The sequence below is a fragment of the Aythya ferina genome, assembly GCF_964211825.1.
Source record: "Aythya ferina genome assembly, chromosome: 7".
NCBI lineage: Eukaryota > Metazoa > Chordata > Aves > Anseriformes > Anatidae > Aythya > Aythya ferina.
This window is the reverse complement of record NC_140302.1, coordinates 23,949,174-23,968,909: the sequence shown is the minus strand read 5'-3', so window position 1 is coordinate 23,968,909 and position 19,736 is coordinate 23,949,174. Positions and strand designations below refer to the sequence as shown.

Below are 19,736 nucleotides of genomic sequence, written 5' to 3'. Positions count from 1 at the left end.
CAGCAGCTCTGCATCTCCTCCACCTTCGGTGATGTCCCCAGCAAGTGACGTGGTGAGGGGCAGCCCCAGCACGGCCAGGGACAGAGGCACCCAGGGCTGGAGGTGAGCAGCTCAGCTGCAAGGCAGGGAGCAAAAAGACAAAGTGTCAAGGAAAAAGAGAGAAGGGATTTATTATACTTCAAATTCCGAAGCACCACGACAGGCCAGGTGACACTGGTTCCCACCAAAGTGTTGTGACCACAGCCACCACAGCAAGACCCTGTGCGAACTGCCAGGTTTGATGCCCCCAGCAGAAACACGCAGCTCATGGCCACGTGTGACAGTGACACAGCAAAGTGCAGTGAGCAGGACCCCAGCAAGGCAAGGCAGAGCCTGGCGGGCCTGGCACAGGGACCCCCAGCCCGGCCTTCCCAGCAGCCGGTGCAGCAGAGCACCGAAAGCCCCTGCAAAATTCATCTCCAGAATTTAGAAACAGCTGAGGTGTCCTGAGAAATAAAATTCACTCCTTTGGACGTGAAGGGGTGAGCACCCGTTTACACACACACACACACACACACAAAGCTCAGATAACTTCCTGGCCATCACACATACAACATGGGAAAGCTTTGCTTTGCCCAAATTAACACATCTTGTGTTTCTCTCTTCTTCCACGCCCTCTGTGCAGCAAACACAGGGCCCTGCCAGCTTACATTCAGTGCCTTTACATTCAAACCCTGCCTGAGCACGGCTCCTCTGAACCCCAAGGTTCATTCCTCCCCTGCACAGAGAGAAAAGGAGCCCTTGTGCCCGGAGCAGGGGGATCACAGCTCTCTGCACTGGCAGATGCTCAGCACACGATGGGCTGAGAGCAAGCACACGCAGCATTTTGAGTCCCCGTGCTTCACCAAGGGTTACTGGGCACCAGGGGAAGCTGGTGGCACTTGCAGCAGCCCAAACCCGAGCATCGAGACCTGCCAAATGACAAAAGTCAGGTCTGATGGAGGGAGGGCACAGCACCAGCACAGCGAGACCTTCATCACACCTACAGCAGCAGCTCCTAGCAGCAGTGAGCAGGGGAGGGCGCCTGGTCCAGCGGCCAGGGTAGCTGAGGGGTGCAGGATGGCACCAGGCAGCATTTCCAGCCTGGTTCCAGCCCACGCCCTCTGCTGGGTGAAGCCACAAAGCTCTGCTAGCAGCAGCAGAGTCCCGTTTGCTGGTTTATTTTCCCCAGCTCGCAGTCACAACGCCGAGGAAACCAGCACCCTGCAAACCAGCAGCACGGCAGCGGGCTCATAGCGCCGGGTGACAGCAGGGTGTCACCAGTCCCGCTCGGAGGGCTCCCGGTAGGGTAGTCCCAGCTGGATGAAGACATCTCTCTCGGTGGGGGTGGGCAGAATATGGCCAGGTAACACCTTGACACCACCAGGACCTCGCACCACAGCCGAGCTGAGGGCGTGCTCCGAGAGGCTCATGCCCTTGGTCTTGGCCAGGGCGCGCATGGAGCGGTTGAAGTGAGCCGAGCCGGTGAAGTAGAGCAGGGCGCAGGCGAACTCGCCGTAAGGCACCACGATGATGTCCAGACGGCGGTGACGCCGGGCCGGCCCGGGGAGGCGGCAGACCCCCAGGTACTTCTTCTGCTCACCGTTGTCTTCCTGGCTCACCAGGTCATCTGTAAGGAAGCCTGGGGAGAGGGAAGAGGCAGAGAGGAGCTGAGTGGCAGAGACTGATGGCCTCATCCTGAGCCGTCCAGGCAGCAGCTGAGAGGACAACACAGCCTCAGCCCTGACAGCCTCACGCAGACAGAACTGCACAAACTCCCTCCTTAGCACCGGCTGGAGGTGGTACTCCGAGCTTACAAGCTGTCCTGCCATTGGGAAAAGCAATCGCCTGCCTTTCACATCAGACTTCCCTCCCTCCTCGGCTTGGCCGTGATGGGAACAGCTTCGAGCAGCACATGCCAGCCCCCAGCCCTCTTACCGCTCCTGCGGAGGCTGTCGAGCAGCTTGGTGAACACCCCGCGGTGAGACTGCCCGTCGGGGTGAGTGACCAGCACGTCCACGTCTCCGCAGGTGGGCTTCCCCCGGCGGTAGGAGCCACACGCCACGCACAGGAGCCCGGGCTTCAGGGCCAAGGCTGCTTGTCTGACCTTCAGGAACAGAAAGAGGGGAAAAAAGAGTCAGAAACCATTCCCTTCATGCCCTCTCTGCCACACAGCACAAAGCTGGCCATCAGGCACCAGATTTTGTGGGGACTGAGCTGGGAGTGGGTTGGGACAAGCTGGAAGGTGCAGCAGCACTGAGGAGGCAGCACAGGGCACAACCTGTCAGAGCCTTCAGTTTCTAGGAAAGGAGGAGAGCGGAGGGATTTCGGCTCTCCTGTGGGCCATGAGGACAAAGCTCACTGGTTCTAACCATAAAGAGAATCAGCTCAAGGCAAGGTCATCACAGGTCCTGCTTCAGAAGCAGAGGTGGGATCAGGGAGACTCCTCCAAGAGAGCAGAGAACCTGTGAGCACCCCTTGGAGTCTGCTCCAGCCTAGAGCTCTGCCTCTGCAGCAGAGCTGGGCTTCCTGACCCAGGAAAAACCACAAATGTCCCAGAATTGTTGACAGAATTGATAACAACGCTGCTGCCAGTGATCATCCGCACATAATCAGAGCTTTCCCTATCATAGCCAGCTCCAGGCCGGACCCCAGCTCCGTTCTGTGCAGACAGTGCCACTTCTGATGGCTTCATTCATTAAATGCTTAAGGAAGGCTCTCGGGTCCTCGGACAGGAGCGAAGGATTCTCGGTCTGACTGTGCCAATCACCCTGTTGGCAGCAAATAATTAGGGGCTCAGCAATTCCCAGTGACGAGGCCATCAGAGGGGCTGGGGTTCAGGAAGGCAGTGTCCGTGCCCACAGCCCCTTGTCACTCTTGGGGATCATCCTTCATTAGCAAGAGATAAACCCATTAACCTTTGCCCCAGAGGTGCTTCAAGAAGCCACAAGCCTTTCTCATGCGGAGCAAGCCCTCCTCTGGTGTCCTTGCCCCCCTTCTGGCTTTAAATGAAGATTTCTAGAAAACTCCCGGCCCCACCCAAGAGCCTAAAAGCTCCTCAGATCTCCCTGTGACAGGCAGCATAGACAGTGACTAATCCCTTATTCTCTCTCCTGGGCCTGGATCAGAGGTGTGTGCGTGCGTATGGAGGGGGGCGCAGTAATCCCATCAAGATAACAATGGGCCCACCCCCAAGAGCCAGCTCCTCAAACCAGCCTGCCTGGGAAAAGGAGCGCTCCCCAGCAGAAGGGCTAATCCTGCACACGGGGCTGACACCCCAGCAGGAGCCCTGCAGGAGCGTATTCTTCGTGGCCAGGCCCTGTGGCCGAGTGACAGGGTCACGCTGGCTGCTGCTGCCATGGTGATGGGCGAGCACAGGGGTAGCAATGAGGGTGCCCCAAGCTCTCTGCTCACATTAGGGTACACCGGCTTAGCACCCCATGATTCTGGAGTGCCTGCGAGAGCCAGCAGCAGCCTCCTGCAGCTGGAGCCCCTTTGCTTCCAGCAAGGATCCCCATGGTCTGCCTTCACACTGATCAACCAGCTCACAGCTTGCTCTGGAGAGGCAGCAGCAGGGAAGCAGTGCAGAGGCCCCAGCCGAAAGCAGGTATCTCAGAGAAGATGAGAGGGAAGGGGAGCTGGGAACCTGCTCATCCCATCGGGCCACATGCGGCCATTCTCAAAGCTGCGTGTGGAACCGACACCTGGGAAGTGTCCTCCTCCTTGCCAGGCACTCAAACTCAACCTTCCTGTGGGGTAAAGTAGAAGCTTTGTGGGTCTATGCCCCAAAACAGTCACCCAAGCACTGACACCATGGAGAGAAGAGGCTGAAAGAGCTCAGCTATAAGAGAGACACATTTCCACAGCCTGCACCCTCCTGTCAGAGCCCAGCAAGTCCTCCACTCCAAGGGCCCACGCTGAGCTACTCACGGTCTGTTCTATTTCTGCAGCTTCCTCCCGAGGCATGCGCTGCAGGAAATCCTCGTAGTGCTTCAGTCCCACAGCCTGCTGGCTGGTGAGAGACGCCTTCGTGCGGATATCATCCAGCGTCCGGAAACCCTATAGTGCAGACGATGTGATGGCATTCAAACATCTGCTGAGCCTTCGCTCTTCAAACGCTTTCAACTAAGATTTGGGGAGATTGTATTTAGCCCGCCTCAAGCCCAGGCTAGTCACAGCTTCTGAAATCACACGTGGAGATCACTTACAGCCTGGGTCCTGAAGAGAAGGGATTTAGGCAATCCCACACACGCCTCTAATCTCCACCCCACAAAGACTTCGAGTCTTACCCAAACCTGACAGAAGGGTACTGTTCTTAAGGCAACTGTGTTCCTACTGCTTGAAGGAAAGTGATGCAGGTAAAGGAAAAAGACACAAAATATCCCCATAAGGGAAAGCCCACAGTGTGAACACAAGCACATTTTTAGACAGCAAAGAATCCAATCACAAAGCAAACACTACAGGAAAGCAGGCTTCATTAGATCTGTGCTCAGGAATTGTTCTTAAAGAAGGAACCTACTCTACAGGCTGGGCTGCTCCTGTTAGCACAATTACTTCAACCTCATTTTAATGACGAGGTGGATGGCTGCTTCCAACAGCTGCAGGAGCCAGCCAGGACAACAGGACAGCAACTGGTTTGGGAGCTCTGACAGCCATGGTGTCCTGGCTCGAGGCTGATTCTCAACAATGTCACTGCAGTGAGCAGTGTGAGGTGAGCTCCAAGCAGTGATGGTAACAGAACAGTGTGTGCCCCACTCCTTCTATTGCACGTTTGTCCTCTACTCCCCCAAAGCAATTCTCCCCCACTCAGAAGCAGTTTTCAAATTGCTTGTGTGAGGCACTGAACTCACCTGCTGGTACCACATCTGAGCTGTCTTGACGCCGGCTCCCCAGATGTTGGAGAACAGCTCCAGCACAGGCACGCTCTCACTGATGTGATCCAGCTTCCGCAGGTGCCCGCTCTCCAAGACCTCCAGGATCTTCTCTGCCATTCGCTTCCCAATCCCAGGAATTTTGCAGGCTTCCTAGCAAGAAACCAGAGATGATAATGGAAAAGTGAAGGCCACAGACAAGGCGGGGAGCAGTTACAACTCAGCGCCTGGTTAGCCATTTGGTCAGTGACTGGTGAGTGGCAGGACCAGTTCTGTGAGCTGCTCTCAATGCCAAGTGGAAATGAACAACCATGCAGAACAGGACTAAAACATTAACACCATCAGGCAATCAGGCCCAGATCCACTTAATTTTATATATTATCTCCAATGCTAGCCAGTTGTTAAGGCTTAAGAGGAAGGTGAAAACATCCCTGCATTCTGCCTAGGGAAGGCATTTATCTCATGGGTGCTCAGACCTGACCGTAAGAGGCTCAGACTCCACTTTTCTGCTGATCTGAAAACTCTGCTGGTGGTCAATGAGTCCAACTCACTCCACAACTTCTGTCATAACCCTCCCACACAAAGGAATTTCCAGGGCCTGATGATAAGCTGTTCCACACAGATACAGGAATGGATCTGACAAATAACAGAGTTAGGATGCTGAGTCCACCTCCCTGCTCCACTCCTCTTGGAAGGTGTTTTACCTGGTAGGACGTGACTGGTTTGTGGTAGCTCTTGAGTGCATTGATGGCTTTGGAGTAGCCCAGAGCTCTCCACTTGTCCCCCTGGACAGAATAGGCTTTTGCCAGCACTTCCAGCTTCTCTGTGATGCACTGGTTGTGATTTTCCTTCTTGCTGTCGGAGGAATGAGCACAAACCCACTTGCTGGCAGGCTGAGCCACCGTAGAAGAGCTGTCAGTGGTCTCCTCCGACAATTTCACAGGGTAGCGGCCAGAAATCAGTGCTTCCAGATCCCCCTGGGTGACACTAGCATCTTCTCCTTCGCTGTCTTCATCGTCACAGACTTTCTTTAGGGAGAGGTAGAAAAGCAGTCAAGTGAGAATAAGTGTATGCCTCACATATGTCCCCCTGGCACAGGCTGCTCCTGGGAGTAGGAAGTCAGAGCACTAACCAACCTCCAGGGCACGCAGTGCTCAAATTGCCATCTCAGGAAGTTGTTAGTTGTAAGCACACACAGCTCTCAGTGTCCCAAGCTACCCAGGCACCCCTTGAAGCTACACGCACGTCTCACAAAGCACACGAGACTAGAGGCTGCTGTCCAGATGTGAGCCAAGCACACACGCACCTCCTAAGGTCAAGCCCCTGAGACCCAAGACAGGAGACTGGTTAAATGAGCATCTGCTGCCAGCAACGTGGGATGACAGTGCTGAAATCCCTGGCTAGGGGAGATCCTGACTCGCTGCTCCCACTGGGAAACCTTTTGTTGGTCTGGTGACTGTAGGGACACATCTCTCACATTCAGACCCTGCACCTTCCACCCCACGATGCAGATCACAGGAGATATGCCCTGAACTCTGTTTTCACGTTACAGACAAAATCTTACCAGGGTAGTAAATTACAACCCCCCCATTTTCCCCATGGCTATCTGCAAGAGAAAAGGGGGAGGAAGGAATGCCACAAAGGACTCCACATTCCTCAGTGACAGAAGAAAGAACCAATGTATACATTTGCTGATACCCTCAGCATTAGGATGCCTCTGTGTGGACTTAAGAAACAATGAGCCCTGGCTTCAGGTAACGAACAAAAGGGGATAGAAGTGGGAAGCCAAACGGAGACTTTGAAGACTGCTTTGCTCGTTGGGGTCCTCCTCTCTCCTGATGTATAAACACAGGGGTCCATGGGGACCCACGAGCTCCTGCACTGTGGAAGCAACTCTGGAAGGCACAGAGCTGTTTGGGACCAGTCCTGCAGTTGCATGCTGCACACGAGTCCTGTTCTGAGTTTCTGCAGAGCACCAGCCCAGCTGAGGCAGAGCCACATCCTTACAACCTTTGGTTCTGCTGGCTAGGGAGGCCTGCTGACACAAGATACAGAGCTGAAGTCATTAGGCAGAGGATGTTTGTTTGCTTTCCCTTTTGTAATCTTGTTTTATAACTCTGAAAACTGGGTCAGACCGAGGATTTGATAGACTAAAGTAGCTTTATTTGCCTTGAAACTCTGTATGCAACTCCCTCAAGACGCTGTTCCCTCTAAGGGCAGCAAAGCCTTGGAGTGTTCAGATGGGTTAGTAAGCCCCTTAAAAGCATTTAAGGAGTGTGTTATCCAGCACAACGCAAACAATTCTACAGCTGGAGCGTGCAGTTCCCGCTCTCTCAGCCAGCAGTGTCACAGAGGTGAAAGAGCACTTAAACCCCAGGATCTCTGCGCTTTACCAAAAAAGCTGACGGACTTTTTACAACTATATGTGCAGAACCAATAGTCCTGTGAGCTTCTAAGGTCCTCCAGGATCATCCAGCAGATGATTTGCTAGAGCTGGGTGAGACTGGGATGTGCCTGGTTTGTCTGGAGCACAGCACGGGTCCCAGGACAGCAGCTGAAGCCCGGCAGCTGAGGCAACACTGCACTCGAGATGGAGGAAAGCAGTCTGGAGCAACAGCCCCAGGGATCAGCCAGTGAGTAAGTGGTACCACTTGCAAATGCTGCCTTGCAGAAATCTACAACAGCCAGATGTCAGCCAGAAAGCAGCTGCTGCAATCTGACTAGCGAAAGGCTTTCTGCAGAGTCCACATCCAAACCCAGAACTCTGCCCCCATTCAACACAAAACAGTCACGCCTGGAGAAAAACATCCACTCAATCTCAAAAAGGCTGTGCTTAAATGGATGCTACTTCCACACAAAGATTTCAACTTCAGCTTCTCTGTCGCTGTCATGCCTTAAAAGTGGTTGCTGCTTTAGAGCATATCCAGTGGGTTCTCTTGTCTTCCCCACACTCACATAGTCCTAAGCTAAGGCTAAGGAAATTTGCTCAGGTGCCTACAAATGCCGTTTTTGCACACAGACTAACAGGAAGTATCATTGCTTGAGGGGATTTAAAAGGAAAAAAAAAAAAGGCAGTAAGGCTTCAAACAGACTTTAACAGCTGTCTGACCACCCAAAGTAAATGCGAGCAGAGAGCAGGGCAGGTGCCACAGGATCCATAGAAGTACAAAAGCCCCTTTTTTGCTGCAAGTGTGAGATTTGTCAATAACAATTGCTACTAAATCAATCAGAATTACAAGAAGCATCAAAGATGGGATAACTGCAAAGGTGATGCATTTAAGAAGCAGCAGCAAACTCTCCCTATAACACACGAGATAGTAAGACTGGGGAGAAGAGATCCCTCAAACACATATTCAAGAGAAGGGAAAGCCTAAAACAAAGGACCCCTCAGTGGGCTGCCAGTTAGGGAATAACTTCAGGGGTTTATGAAACAAATTCAGCACCTGTGATTTGGGACCGAGTTAGCAAATTTGGCATCAGATGCCAGCATTACAAGACAACTGCTGCTCTAAGAGGTCTGTGGTAACCGAGATAAATCTGGATGATGCCGATGCCAAAAAGAGTTCAGCGAACTTGAGCAAAAATGCAGAATAAGAAAACGAAGCTAACGGCAGATCTGGAGAAGCTGACTCACAGCAGAGGCCACCAATAACCCAGCGCAGATATTTTAAGCACACCACCACAATCATTCGAGCGGCAACCTGATCCACTGCACATGTGTCTGACCAGGGTGCTTGCCAAGGAGCAGAGAATGGGTCAGTATGGCTCAGGCAGGAACATGGGATGAAATATCAGAGCTTCCTGAAAGGGAGATATTCTTGGCCAGGGAATATTCCTCAAAAGGAGGCAGGGGAAACACGATCGCTGGAGTGAGCCTTGGCCTGATTGGAGCAGCAGGGCTGCTTCAGCTGGAAATGTTCTGATGGCGACAGGAATTTAAGGGGTGTTTTTTCTGCATTTAACACCTAAAAGGGATAAAGAGAAGTAGTAACCACATCCACAGTCTGAATCTGCCAGCACCAACCTACTGAAACATGCAAACACTTTCCCTTTGCTTAGAAAATCTGGTATCATACTCCTGCAGGAATGCTCTTAGCCAAGAAAAGCAGTAGGCAGGCCCCGTTCACAAGAAGCAGGACCTCTGTGAGAAGCCTCACCTCGGACAGGCCTTGCTGTGAGAAATCCCCCACTGGCACTTTATTGTTTGGTTCCGCTGCTTCCTTGTCTGCTGGGGGCTGGACCTCTTCATTGCCCAAGAGCTGCTGCTGTTTCTGCTGTTCTCCCTTTTCCAGGTACCTGTCATGGATCAGATGCCTTAGTATCAGAGGAGGAGGACTTCTCAGCCCCAATAAGTTTGCCCAGAAAATCTTTATGTGTGTTTTGGGATGGATCAAACAACCCATATGATTTTTACTCTCAGATCCCAGACTAATTGCTCTGGCTTTGACTCAGTCCCCCAGTTTCAACCCACCTCACTGACCCACTGACCTGCAGCTTCCACTCCTATCGGCTTCAGTCTTAGACCTTTCTGCTAAACCTCTGCCAAAACATTCTGATCCTAACCTGTGGACACCTGCTGCTCCACTCCTTAGTTCCTCTTGTGCCTAGCTGTCCATTCTCCCTCTACTTTCCATCTGCAATAAGTAAGAAACAGAATTTAATCCTCAGTATTTCTAAAAATAATAATAATAATTAAAAAAATCATCTCATCTCCTTGCTGTCACTAATGGATTAGGAAGAGGTGCCTTTAGCACCTGCAGCAAGCAACAGGACTCCTATTAGCACTCTGGGCTCTACTCCAAGTTCTGCTGTGACACAGAATGGCAACCAGTCACAAAAACACTAAATTTCACAATCTATACAATGAAAAAGGACTTTGAATCATGCCCAAGGGAGTGGCGAAGAGTTGCAGTCTGCGATTTTGAGCAGAGGTCAAATTTCAGTGTTCTTAGGATAGAGGCACTGTAGGAAGGAACAACAGCATAGTATTTGCCTACCTCTGAGGGATAAAGACACCGTAGCCAGTGGTACTCAGCAGCTCCTGATCTCTAATGCAAGCACTGAGCCAGGATGCCTTCACTAGCTGCAACCCCGAAGGTAGCTTGGCTAATTTCAGGAGCCGAAAGGACCGATCACAATCCATGTCTTCAGCCACGATGACATGCGTCACCTCCGAGGAGAGATGGTCGCACACATGACCCCCGTTCTGGACAATCTGCTTACGGAAGATCTCTGCCCGGGCTTGGCCGATGCCAGCTTGCAACACGTAGGCGGTGACTGGTTTCAGCCACTCTGCTGGAGAAACACACAAGGGCAGGAGCTCAGTGACAGGGAAACAGTGTCCTGAACCAGTTGGGCAACATAGCTCATGTAGGACTTGCCATGTCTCTACAGAAAACGTACTTAGGGGCCAAAAGAAACCTTTGGGGGAACAGCACCTCCAGCTAGCAAGCTGGGATGTCACCATTCTATTCCATGTCATGGGCACGTAGGACTTACCCTCAGGTACCCCCGTTCCTTCTTTTGGGATCTTTGGAGGGATGCTTTTCCCTGAGTCATCCCTCACCTTCTTCCTCTTGGGAAAGGCTTTGACAATCCCCCGTGGCTCCATGGGCTGGGCTGGGCCTCGCTCCCCAGTCCCGTTCGGCTGCAGTTGCTGAACACCAGTAAGAAAGAAGGTCGCTTAGAACAGTTTGACATAATCAACACAACTTAAGCCTCATATATTTTGTTCACGGCCTTTGCTGGTTCGGGTATTTTTTTGTTGTCATCTCCCAAAAACGCTTGCCCTGAGGGAGGCACCTGGAAACACGAATTTCATCCCACAAGGTCAGGAAAACCTAAGCGAGAAACCGCTTTAAAAACCTCTTAAGAAGACCCTTGAAACCGCATAGACTGCGTTCTTATAATAGAAAGAGCTCGACTGTTCTAACATTTAGGACTTGCTTCCCATCCAACACAAGCAACTTTACGTCCCGGGTACTTTTAAAGCCCGTCCCTAAGAGGGAAATACTGGCAAGCGACGGAGCAGCTGAGTGACACCCGGAGTTTAACCAGCACCGGGAGGAAAGCTCCAGCCCTCTTAAAACCAGCATGAGGGCACCGATTCAGCACCCAAACTCAACCCCAAACCCACAACCTCACAAAAAACACCTCAGGAGCTCTGCTCCCGGGGGGAGCCGGGCAGCAGCCCCCGGAGCCGCCCGTCCCCGTCCCCTCCGCCCACACCGCGGCGCTACCTCAGCACCCACCCCGGGGGCCCAACCTCGTCCTTTTCACCCTGCCGGGACCCCTTTGGTCCCCCAAAACACCCCGGGAAGCCGAGGGGGAACCGGGGCCGGGCCCACCCCCGGTAGGCCGCGGGGCCTGCGAGTGCTTCCGGGCGGCCCGGGCGCGTTGCCATGGAGACGGGGCCCGGCCGCCATGGCGGGGCCTGGCTGGCTGGAGAGGCTGAGGGCCGCCGGCAAAACGGCGCTGCTGAGGGACGGTAACGGCGTGTGGGGCGCTGAGGGGACGGCAGGGGGAAAAGGACGAGGAGGGACGGGGCTGGAGGGGATGGGATGAGGGCCCGGGGGGAGGTGTGGGGCTTCCGGCAAGGGGACGGGGTGTGGGCGGGGGGTTAGGGTCCCATACACGGGGGTGGGAGCCTATATGGGGGGTTAGGGTCGCATACAAGGGGATGGGATCCCATACAGGGGGTTAGGGTCCCATACAAGGGGACTGGGTTCCGTGCACGGGGTTGAGGTCCCATACAAGGGGATGGGACCCCAAACAGGGGGTTAGGGTCCCATACTAGGGCACGGGTCGCATACAAGGGGTTTAGGGTCCCATACAAGGGGATGAGGCCCCATACAAGGGGACAGGGTCCTGGACGAAGGGATTGGGCTTTTATAAAGGGTTAGAGTCCCAGCCAAAGGGACAGGACCCCATACAGGTAGTTAGGGTCCCATACCAGGGGTTTAGGGTCCCATACCAGAGGTTTAGGGTCCCATACAAGGGGACGGGACCATGTACAGGGGTTAGGGTCCTGGACAAGGGGTTAATGGTCCCATACAAGGGGACAAGGTCCCATACAAGGGGACAGGACCCTATGCAGGGGGTTAGGGTCCCATACTAGAACACTTATCCCATACAAGGGAATGAGACCCCATACAAGGGGATGGAACCCCATGCAGGGGGTTAGGGTCCTGGATGAGGGGACAGGACCCCATACAAGGGGACAGGACCCATACAAAGGGTTAGGTCCCAGACAAGGGAATGGGGCCCACATAGGCAGTTAGGGCCCCATACAAGGGGTTAGGGTCTTGGACAAGAGGACAGCAGTTTTACAAGAGCTTATGGTCCCAGACAAGGGGACGGGATCCCATACAGGGGGTTAGGGCCCCATAGAAGGGGACAGGGCCCCATACAAGGGATGGCCGTATTCCCATTCACCCTCAGCCTTGTCCCCAGGCAAGCGGAAGATCCACTACCTGTTCGAGGATGGCAAGGAGATGGCTGAAGAGTACGATGTGAAGACCGGCCAGTTAGTGAGTAAGTGATGCTCCCCGGACGTGGCTCGGGGCATCTCGCCGTGGCTGGCATCAGGAACAAATCGCTCCCAAATATTCCAGGAGAGATTTGTGCCTGTGGCTCCCACCGGATTTTGTAGGGACGTAAATATGGGTCAGTTTATGAAGCAAACCTCGTCTTAGTTTAGGATTATTCCCGAACTGCTCATCGGTCACAAGAGACTTGAGCAGTGTAAAGGGAAATGCCAGCACGCATAGCCAGGTGGAGCACGTGCTAGAGTGAAATGTGCTTTTTGGTGGCTTCTGCAGCCTCAGACCGGCAACGTGCTGGTTATGGATCTCATCCAAAACCACAGCTGCGGCACGGCACCTGGTGCAACCCCGCCATGGCTTCAGCACCAAGTAGCCAGAAAGAGATGCGCTTGGTGCATGGTTTCTGACTTCAGGAGTGAGCCAGCTAAATGATCCGCTTACACCAAAGTGGAAATTATTGGAATTAAGGGAGGAGGCATATCACCATATCATCATGTCATTTCAGTGTGCTGGGCAGCTTTGGCAGTCATTTGCTGGAGTTCTTCGTATAAAGCAAATTAATGAAAACCCTTCTTCTCCCTTCTACAGGTAGAAAATGGCGAGAGAAGAGCACCCTGGGGGGCTCCGGCAATTGGCAGGTTGAAGTGGGAGAGCCAGCCTCGCCTCTCCTGGGAGCGCTGGAATCAGAGCTCATAAAGGAAAGCAGCTCCAACGTACGTATGGGTCTGAAGGCACCACTGCACCTAAAACTGCCTAGCCTCGTGCTTACAGCAGTAGCTGGTAGACTGCAGATCACTCACAGCCTCAAGAGACAGCCTTAACCTGTTCCTGTACAAACCATACCAAAAATTTGGGGCTGGGATTTAGGTTCTTTTGAGGTCTTTAAGAGATCTGTAGTTTCTCTAAGTAGAGACATTGTAGTGCTGTGTTGGCCAGCTACTGTTCTGGCTTCCAAAAATGTGGGCTGAAAGGAAGGCCAGTGCTGGGACAAGTCAGTGGATGGAAAGTGAGGCAGGCAGTGTGTAGCAGGCTGCTCCTTAACGCAGCACTGCCTGTTTCAACTTCCCATCCCACTAGGTTAAGAGGCTAAAGTTATAACATCTCACCATCTTTTCTAGTTTTTGTTTGTTTGTTTTTGTTTTTTAATCTCTCAACATACCTGAAAAAAATCACAGGTCTGCAGAACAAACTTGGGCAGAGCCAAGGCTGAATCCAGCAGGTCCCTGGGTAGGCAGAGCTCTGTATTTGGGTGCCGGCAGGGAAGAGGCCTGGCTTCACTGTCACACTGTGCTGCCATACTCCTCGGCGAGCACCTTCAGCCTCCTGCAGGCAGGGCAGGCACCGCCCTGAGTAAAAGCAGAGCAGTGCTAGCTCCAGGAAACTGCTGCTCAGGCAGTTTCTTGAGTCAGTCCTTAATGCTCCACTGCGACAGAAGAGTTACTCCAATGTGGAGCTTCTCAAGGTAGTAAAGGAAGGAGGGGACAGGGAAGAGAGAGAAGCTGGAGGAGTTTTCTAAAGGTGCTTGTTTGCTGTAGCCTGTCTTCGTGAGGAAGGACACCCTGACCAGCTTCCAGTGGCGGATCCGTAACCTGCCCTACCCCAAGGATGTCTACAGCGTCTCCGTGGAGAAGGAGCAGCGCTGCTGCGTCGTCCGGACCACCAACAAGAAGTCAGTAAGGACAGCGCTGCCGGGCTGAGTGTCCCTTGGGGTGGGCTGGCACAGAGAGCAGGCTGGTGGCTGCACCACAAGGGAGACGTCCTCTCTTGTCCTTTTTTGAGGAACCACACTTGACAGCATGTCTCCTGCTGTCCAATTTCCACTCACAACTGCCCCAGACAGAGCTGTGCTAAAACATAAACTTACCTCAGTTCCAGTAGCAAGGCATTTTATCTGTTTCACAAAGAGAAATAAAGTAAGACCCCTACAGACCTTTTGAAGCTTCAGCATCCCATCTTCTCCCCCAGATACAATAGTTTGATTTAGTCCTTTTATCTCAGAATGCATGAAGCTGCAGGATTCAGCTGGTACAGCATAAATCATGAGCACCCAGGCAGACAGATCTCCCTTTGTAAACCTGTCCTGTAGTCACAATGCCAATGATATTTCTTGCTGTGGAGGTAGCAAGAAAAACAATCTAGAAAGGAAGCACCACAATATTCTGCCAAAAGAAACCTAATGTGGGAGAAAAAAGTCTGTTAAGCTTCATCTTATCCTGTGTCATTATATGGCCTGTCTCAGAGAATGGGATTGCCTGTGCCCCGAAATATTTACTGCCTCTGTGGAATAAGTCAGGATGAGCAGTAACGCTGTGGAGAGAGAACAAGAAGTATTAGGGAAACAAGGGAGGAATGTTGGAAGGTAAGTGAAAGCTATTTACAAACTGGGATAATACACCAGTACAGAAGCCTGGGTAGGCTCTCCTTTGCTTGCTTTCCCTCCCCAGCATGCTGCAGAACACAAAAAGATCCGATTTGTGGGTAAAAAACACACTGGTGTTTTCCAGTCTGCCCCCTGCCCTCTTTTAACCGTTCCTTGTGGCTGGCTGTAGGTGGTGCTGTTGGCAAAGAGCTCGTTACGCTTTGACCACAGTTTTCAGGACAGCAGAACCTACAGCTTTCCAGGCGAGCGTTTACCACATCAGAAGCCATGGCAAGGGGATGGTTGAGCTCTGCACCTGAGCACATCTGGACGGTCAAAAGCAGGAGACGGCTAGGCAGGAGGAAGGGGGAGTCTGCTCCATGAAAGCAGCAGCAATTAATTAATACAGCAAGATTCTGGCCTGAATCCACGCAGAGGGATTTGCAGAAGAGTGGCTATTTAGTGGGGATAGCTATATAGCAAAGATGAGTGAGATTCCCATCACACATGGGGTCAGGTCAGGAAAGGAGAACGTGAGTCTGAAGTCCAGCTCCCTGCAATCACAGGGGTCTTATTTACTCCTAGTCCCACTAATGGTGGCCTGTGTGGGAACTTCCTTGCCTGTTCAGGTGCTGTAAGGTTATAATGCACACTGAGGTTTCACCTGTGCCCTACCTGACTTCAGGATTCTTTGTAGCACCCTCAGGATAACAGTGGAGTTGCCCCACAAGCAGACGACAGCTACACACTCGTCAGCTGGTGTCAGAGATAGTTGGAGGACATGAAAGCTGCTCGTGGCCTGCAGATGAAAGTTAAGGGCTTTTGGAATTAAAGCTGCAAGTCGCCTCTGGGGAGCAGAATGACTTTGCTGTCAGGAGGGAGCAGGGACAGACTCCAGCACCAGAACACTTAGTACAGGCTCCAGGATATCTTATATCATTTCTCCTGGGTCTTGGCCAGGGCAAGGCACCACTCAGCAACTAATTCCAAGATAGCAACAAAGGCACGGAGTCCGCAGAGAGCGTGCATCGCTATGGGAGAGAAAGGAAGCCTCCGAGCCTCTCCAGCCCTTGGAAGGCAGCCACGCTGCCTCTGAGCAACAGAGCCGTGCTGACCGCCAGCCGCAGGCACAAGCACCAGGGTGGGTTGCCAAGTCACTACCGAGTAGCTCAGCAATGAATTCTCAGCATACCAGTAGCAGTTTTCCCTCCAGGCTGACAAAAAGTAGGTTTCCAGTAGGAAAAAAAAAAAAAAAAAAAAAGGGAGAGGCAACTTCACATATGTATTGTGGATCTTGGGCCAGGAGTGCAGTACTGCCCTTGGCCATGGGGTGAGAGGAGAGGGCAGAGAATCTGCCTGCCTCGGCAGGGATATCCACCCATCAGCTGCCTCCCCAGCCCAGACTTCACTTCCACCCGTCACTCCCCTTCCCTCTGGCCACGGCAAGGGCTGCTCAAGTGGGATTTGCTTAAAACCTCTTGCTGTAAAATAAATCCATTAAACTAAACTCTAAAAACAAACCCAGAAAGCCTCCTCCCCAAACGCCAAACCTGATTCAATTATTGTAGCGAGAGGCAGTGGTAATGTTAGGAGGAGGAGGGGGTGGCCAGGCAGATCTGGTTTCCTTTGATCTTGTCACAGATTTTAGTTTGAGGCCAGCCAAAGCCATTCTTCTCCCCTTCTCCTTAGTCCTGGGGCAGCAGAATGCTGCTGTTTCATTGATGACTCCCAAGGCCCTTTGAAACAGTGGTTTTTTTTTCTGTGTACTGCTTTTTTTTTTTTTTGTCTAATCGGTAAGAAGTTAACACTTCCTTAACATGTCTTTGTGTTCATCTAATCTCTGCTGTTTAACCTTTGACATCTCCCTTATTATCCATGTCTGCCACCTTTTCCAAATACCGACAGCAGTGACAACACAGAACGGTTTGAGCCCTGCGGTAACAAGCTGCGTACATTCCTCCCACTGCACCAGGAGAGCCATTTGCCCTTTGTAGCTGTTTGCACCGTGACTTGGAAAATAAACTGCAGTTTGGGCAGGGGTAGCTAGAGAGGCCAAGACTCACACACAGCCGGCTGAACGCAGAAGAACCCCTCGTGGCATGACAGCAGCTGCTGCCTTATCCCGTCCAGCTCTGGGCACCTCAGTACCAGCTGTAAGCCAATTCCTTGGAGAGGATTGCTCATGAGACTGCTGGCAGGTACTAAAAACCCAGCCGTGCCTCTAGGTGGCCATAGGACCATCAAGTAGTGTAGTTGGTGTAGCTCCAGAGGGCAAACACAGGACACAGGTCCACAAGGCTCTAGTCCTAAAGTCAGGAAATCTCGTAGCAGCCTAGACAGCTTGTAACCCCTCCATTTCTACCTGCATAGCACAGGCTCCTCCTGCCAACCCTGAGAGGTCCACTGCCCCCCACCTACCCTCCTGGGAGTTCACAGCAGACCCCAGCACTTGAAACAAAGACAGGCACAACAGGAACATAAGAGTACACCTTACATTGCATAGCTCAGGGAAACAGAAACTCCACCACCTTATTTCTGTCTCCTCTCTTGTTTGTAGGTACTACAAGAAGTTCCCTATTCCTGACCTGGACCGATACCAGCTCCCCTTGGACGCAGCTGCCCTGAGCTTCACCCACACCAACAACACCCTGATCATCACGGTGAGGCTTTAGCCACGCAGAACAGCGCTTTGCCCTTCTCTTTCCATCCACAGAGTTAAAATCCTTCCATGTGGGGAAGCGAGGCAGAGCAGGGAGATGTGCTGTGGGTCACTGCTGAGCCCCCTTCTCTGTCACAGTACCTGGGGGGTTCAGATTACACCGGGCATGCTGACACTGGCCAGGACATCCTGGGCCACAGGAGGGGCCCTGCTCGCTCATCGAGGTGACTTGCAGGTGGAACAGTGTCTGAAGAAACAACAACAAATTTCTCTTGCCTCAGAGCATACTGTTGTGCTCTGTGCAGGAGTGTTAACGAGTCCAAGGACCTGCTGCACTCGGAGGTCTCTCAGCCCTTAAAAAGCCTGCTGCTTTGTGCCAGAGAGGGGACACGTGGTGGAAGTTAGAGACTAGCAAAACGAGCACTTAACCTGTTGCAAAGAGCATCCAGAGGCAGAGAAATGCTTTTGAGCACCACGTGCTTCTTAAATGCAGAAGCCAGCTACCAGGAGCACATCCCCTCTGAGGGAAACCTCGCAGCAGAGCTGGGGGTGTGTGTGTGCAGAGGAAATAGGCCAAGAGCTGCATCTTGAGTGCTTCTGAGGTTTTCTGTCTGCTGCAGGCCAAACCCTTGCCAAAAAGCACCTGCATTCACCACTGAACTGCAGCTGGGCAAGAGGGTTCTGAGGGAGGACAGAGGAACTGCAACTTTTACTTTAAAAAAAAAAGGCAGATTATGTATATATCTATATATAAAACACATGTGAGCGTACGACCAGTGAGCCCACCAGGGATCTGCACAACACAGCTTGCCAGGATATTCCAGAGGTGTTGGTGAGGGCCAGAACTCCACATCCAACTGGGAAGTTTTGCTTGCACTGTAAAAGATGCTCCAGATCTTGGCAAATGTCCCTAGCTGGAGGGCACCACCTCCCAACAGGCACTGGAGGTAGCTGATAAGGGAAAGGCCTCCCTTGGCAGGAGTGCCCCAGCTGTGCTGCTACCACCCAGCACGAGCAGTGCTAACAAGCACCCTGCTGCTTGCAGCTTGGCCCCAGTTAGCTTGCTTGGAGCAAGGCAGAACAGGAGTGCTATGGGCATTTCTCTGTCCTACAGTACAAGAAGCCGAAGGAGATCCTGGCTGCAGAAGAGGAGCTGCAGAAGGAGCTGAAGAAGATAAAGGCAGCAAACAGTGGGGATGGTGACTGTACGACCCAATAGGCAGTGGCTGCTAAGAGGCTGAGGTAGGGGCAGCTCTCTGGCACAGCTTCACGGTATTTATTTTGCCTTTTCTAATAAAAATTAGTCGTGTTAATACAGTGGTTTGGAGGAATCTTTGCAAGTTCAGGGGGGTTCTGCCTCTTTGCCACCTGGTCCGCTGATTTACACAGACATTTATGATCGTTCTGTGAGCTGTGGGAAGCTGCAGCGAGCAAAGGAAGTGTACCACAGCTGCAGCCAGCAGCCCTTTCCCCATCCTCTATGAGCAGAAGCTGGGTAGTTCCCTGTGTGGGAAATTAGAACCCTCTCCTCCCACCCATTACCTGCCTGGGACATGCTTGGAAGCAACTCCCTGTTGTGCTGTTGCGCAGGGTCCTCCGTGCCATTACAAGGATGTTCTGGTGACCCTGGTTTCTCTGCAAGCATCATCAGTGCTTAGCCCTGAGCCAGCACAGCACGTGAATAGGGCAATGAGCTGCTTCCTCACAGCCAGCCACGTGCAACGTGACGTGCAGGATGTAGGGCTGCTGTGCAGCGTGCAGGAACTGAAATGCAGCTGCCTTCATTTGCATGGCACGGAGGGGAGCGTGGTGACAAGGGTCACTGGCCGGCTCAGGGGTAGCAGCAGCACACCTTCTCCACAGCTGTGCACAAACACGGCGCGTTGCAAACCTCGCTGCAAAGACAGCACCCTGCGTGTGGGGACAACCCCAGCAGTGCTCAATGTCACCTGAGGTGGGAGGGGGCATCCTTCAACCCACCAGTGCTGGCACCACCATGGAGCTGCAGCCCCACATTAGATTTCAACCAGGAAGAAACTCAAAGCAGCTAGAAAAGTGCAGGACCCACCAACACGGGCTGCAGAAAGGGAATGGCAGGACTGGCAGCAGCACTTGTCACAGAAGGAGTCTCCTGCAACAGTGACACCAAACACATGCTCAGCTGTCAGGCTCGTTCCTACTCCGGGCCTTGCCCAAGTCCCATTGCAATAAAGAACCTCTCCTCCCACCCCATATTTACTCTGTTTCCTTCACAGCCTCTCTCTGAGGACTCTGCCAAAGACATT

The 19,736-nt window shown here is 52.6% G+C and overlaps 2 protein-coding genes across 7 annotated transcripts; one reads left to right on the top strand and one right to left on the bottom strand.

Moving 5' to 3' along the window:
• Positions 1-145: 145 nt before the first annotated feature.
• On the bottom strand, positions 146-19,145 carry POLL (DNA polymerase lambda). 6 transcript variants are annotated; one of them, XM_084526634.1, is made up of 9 exons: positions 18,998-19,145; positions 10,389-10,545; positions 9,887-10,184; positions 9,047-9,185; positions 5,594-5,917; positions 4,869-5,042; positions 3,949-4,077; positions 1,957-2,125; positions 146-1,660 (listed from the first exon to the last, which is right to left on the bottom strand). In XM_084526634.1, exons 1-9 carry the CDS (start codon positions 19,097-19,099, stop codon positions 1,296-1,298), a joined length of 1,857 nt encoding a protein of 618 aa, XP_084382760.1. In that variant the 5' UTR covers positions 19,100-19,145; the 3' UTR covers positions 146-1,295. The 6 variants fall into 6 exon arrangements, with proteins under 6 accessions (XP_084382760.1, XP_084382761.1, XP_084382758.1 ...); XM_084526635.1 differs by having other exon boundaries at positions 18,994-19,080; XM_084526632.1 differs by lacking the exon at positions 18,998-19,145 and adding an exon at positions 11,155-11,307.
• On the top strand, positions 11,239-18,764 carry DPCD (deleted in primary ciliary dyskinesia homolog (mouse)). Its single transcript, XM_084526663.1, has 6 exons — positions 11,239-11,376; positions 12,342-12,422; positions 13,022-13,146; positions 13,969-14,102; positions 17,350-17,452; positions 18,566-18,764. Exons 1-6 carry the CDS (start codon positions 11,313-11,315, stop codon positions 18,668-18,670), a joined length of 612 nt encoding a protein of 203 aa, XP_084382789.1. The 5' UTR covers positions 11,239-11,312; the 3' UTR covers positions 18,671-18,764.
• Positions 19,146-19,736: the final 591 nt, after the last annotated feature.

What these genes read in the sequence shown, in the direction of transcription:
- DPCD (XM_084526663.1), top strand. Translation starts at nt 11,313, where the DNA reads ATGGCGGGGCCTGGCTGGCTGGAGAGGCTGAGGGCCGCCGGCAAAACG. An exon ending in GTCCGGACCACCAACAAGAA is followed by an intron (nt 14,103 to 17,349) that starts GTCAGTAAGGAC and finishes TCTTGTTTGTAG; the next exon opens with GTACTACAAGAAGTTCCCTA. An exon ending in ACAACACCCTGATCATCACG is followed by an intron (nt 17,453 to 18,565) that starts GTGAGGCTTTAG and finishes TCTGTCCTACAG; the next exon opens with TACAAGAAGCCGAAGGAGAT.
- POLL (XM_084526632.1), bottom strand. Translation starts at nt 11,292, where the DNA reads ATGGCAACGCGCCCGGGCCGCCCGGAAGCACTCGCAGGCCCCGCGGCC. An exon ending in GGCAGGGTGAAAAGGACGAG is followed by an intron (nt 10,546 to 11,154) that starts GTTGGGCCCCCG and finishes ACTGGTGTTCAG; the next exon opens with CAACTGCAGCCGAACGGGAC. An exon ending in GGTGTCTTTATCCCTCAGAG is followed by an intron (nt 9,186 to 9,886) that starts GTAGGCAAATAC and finishes GATCCATGACAG; the next exon opens with GTACCTGGAAAAGGGAGAAC.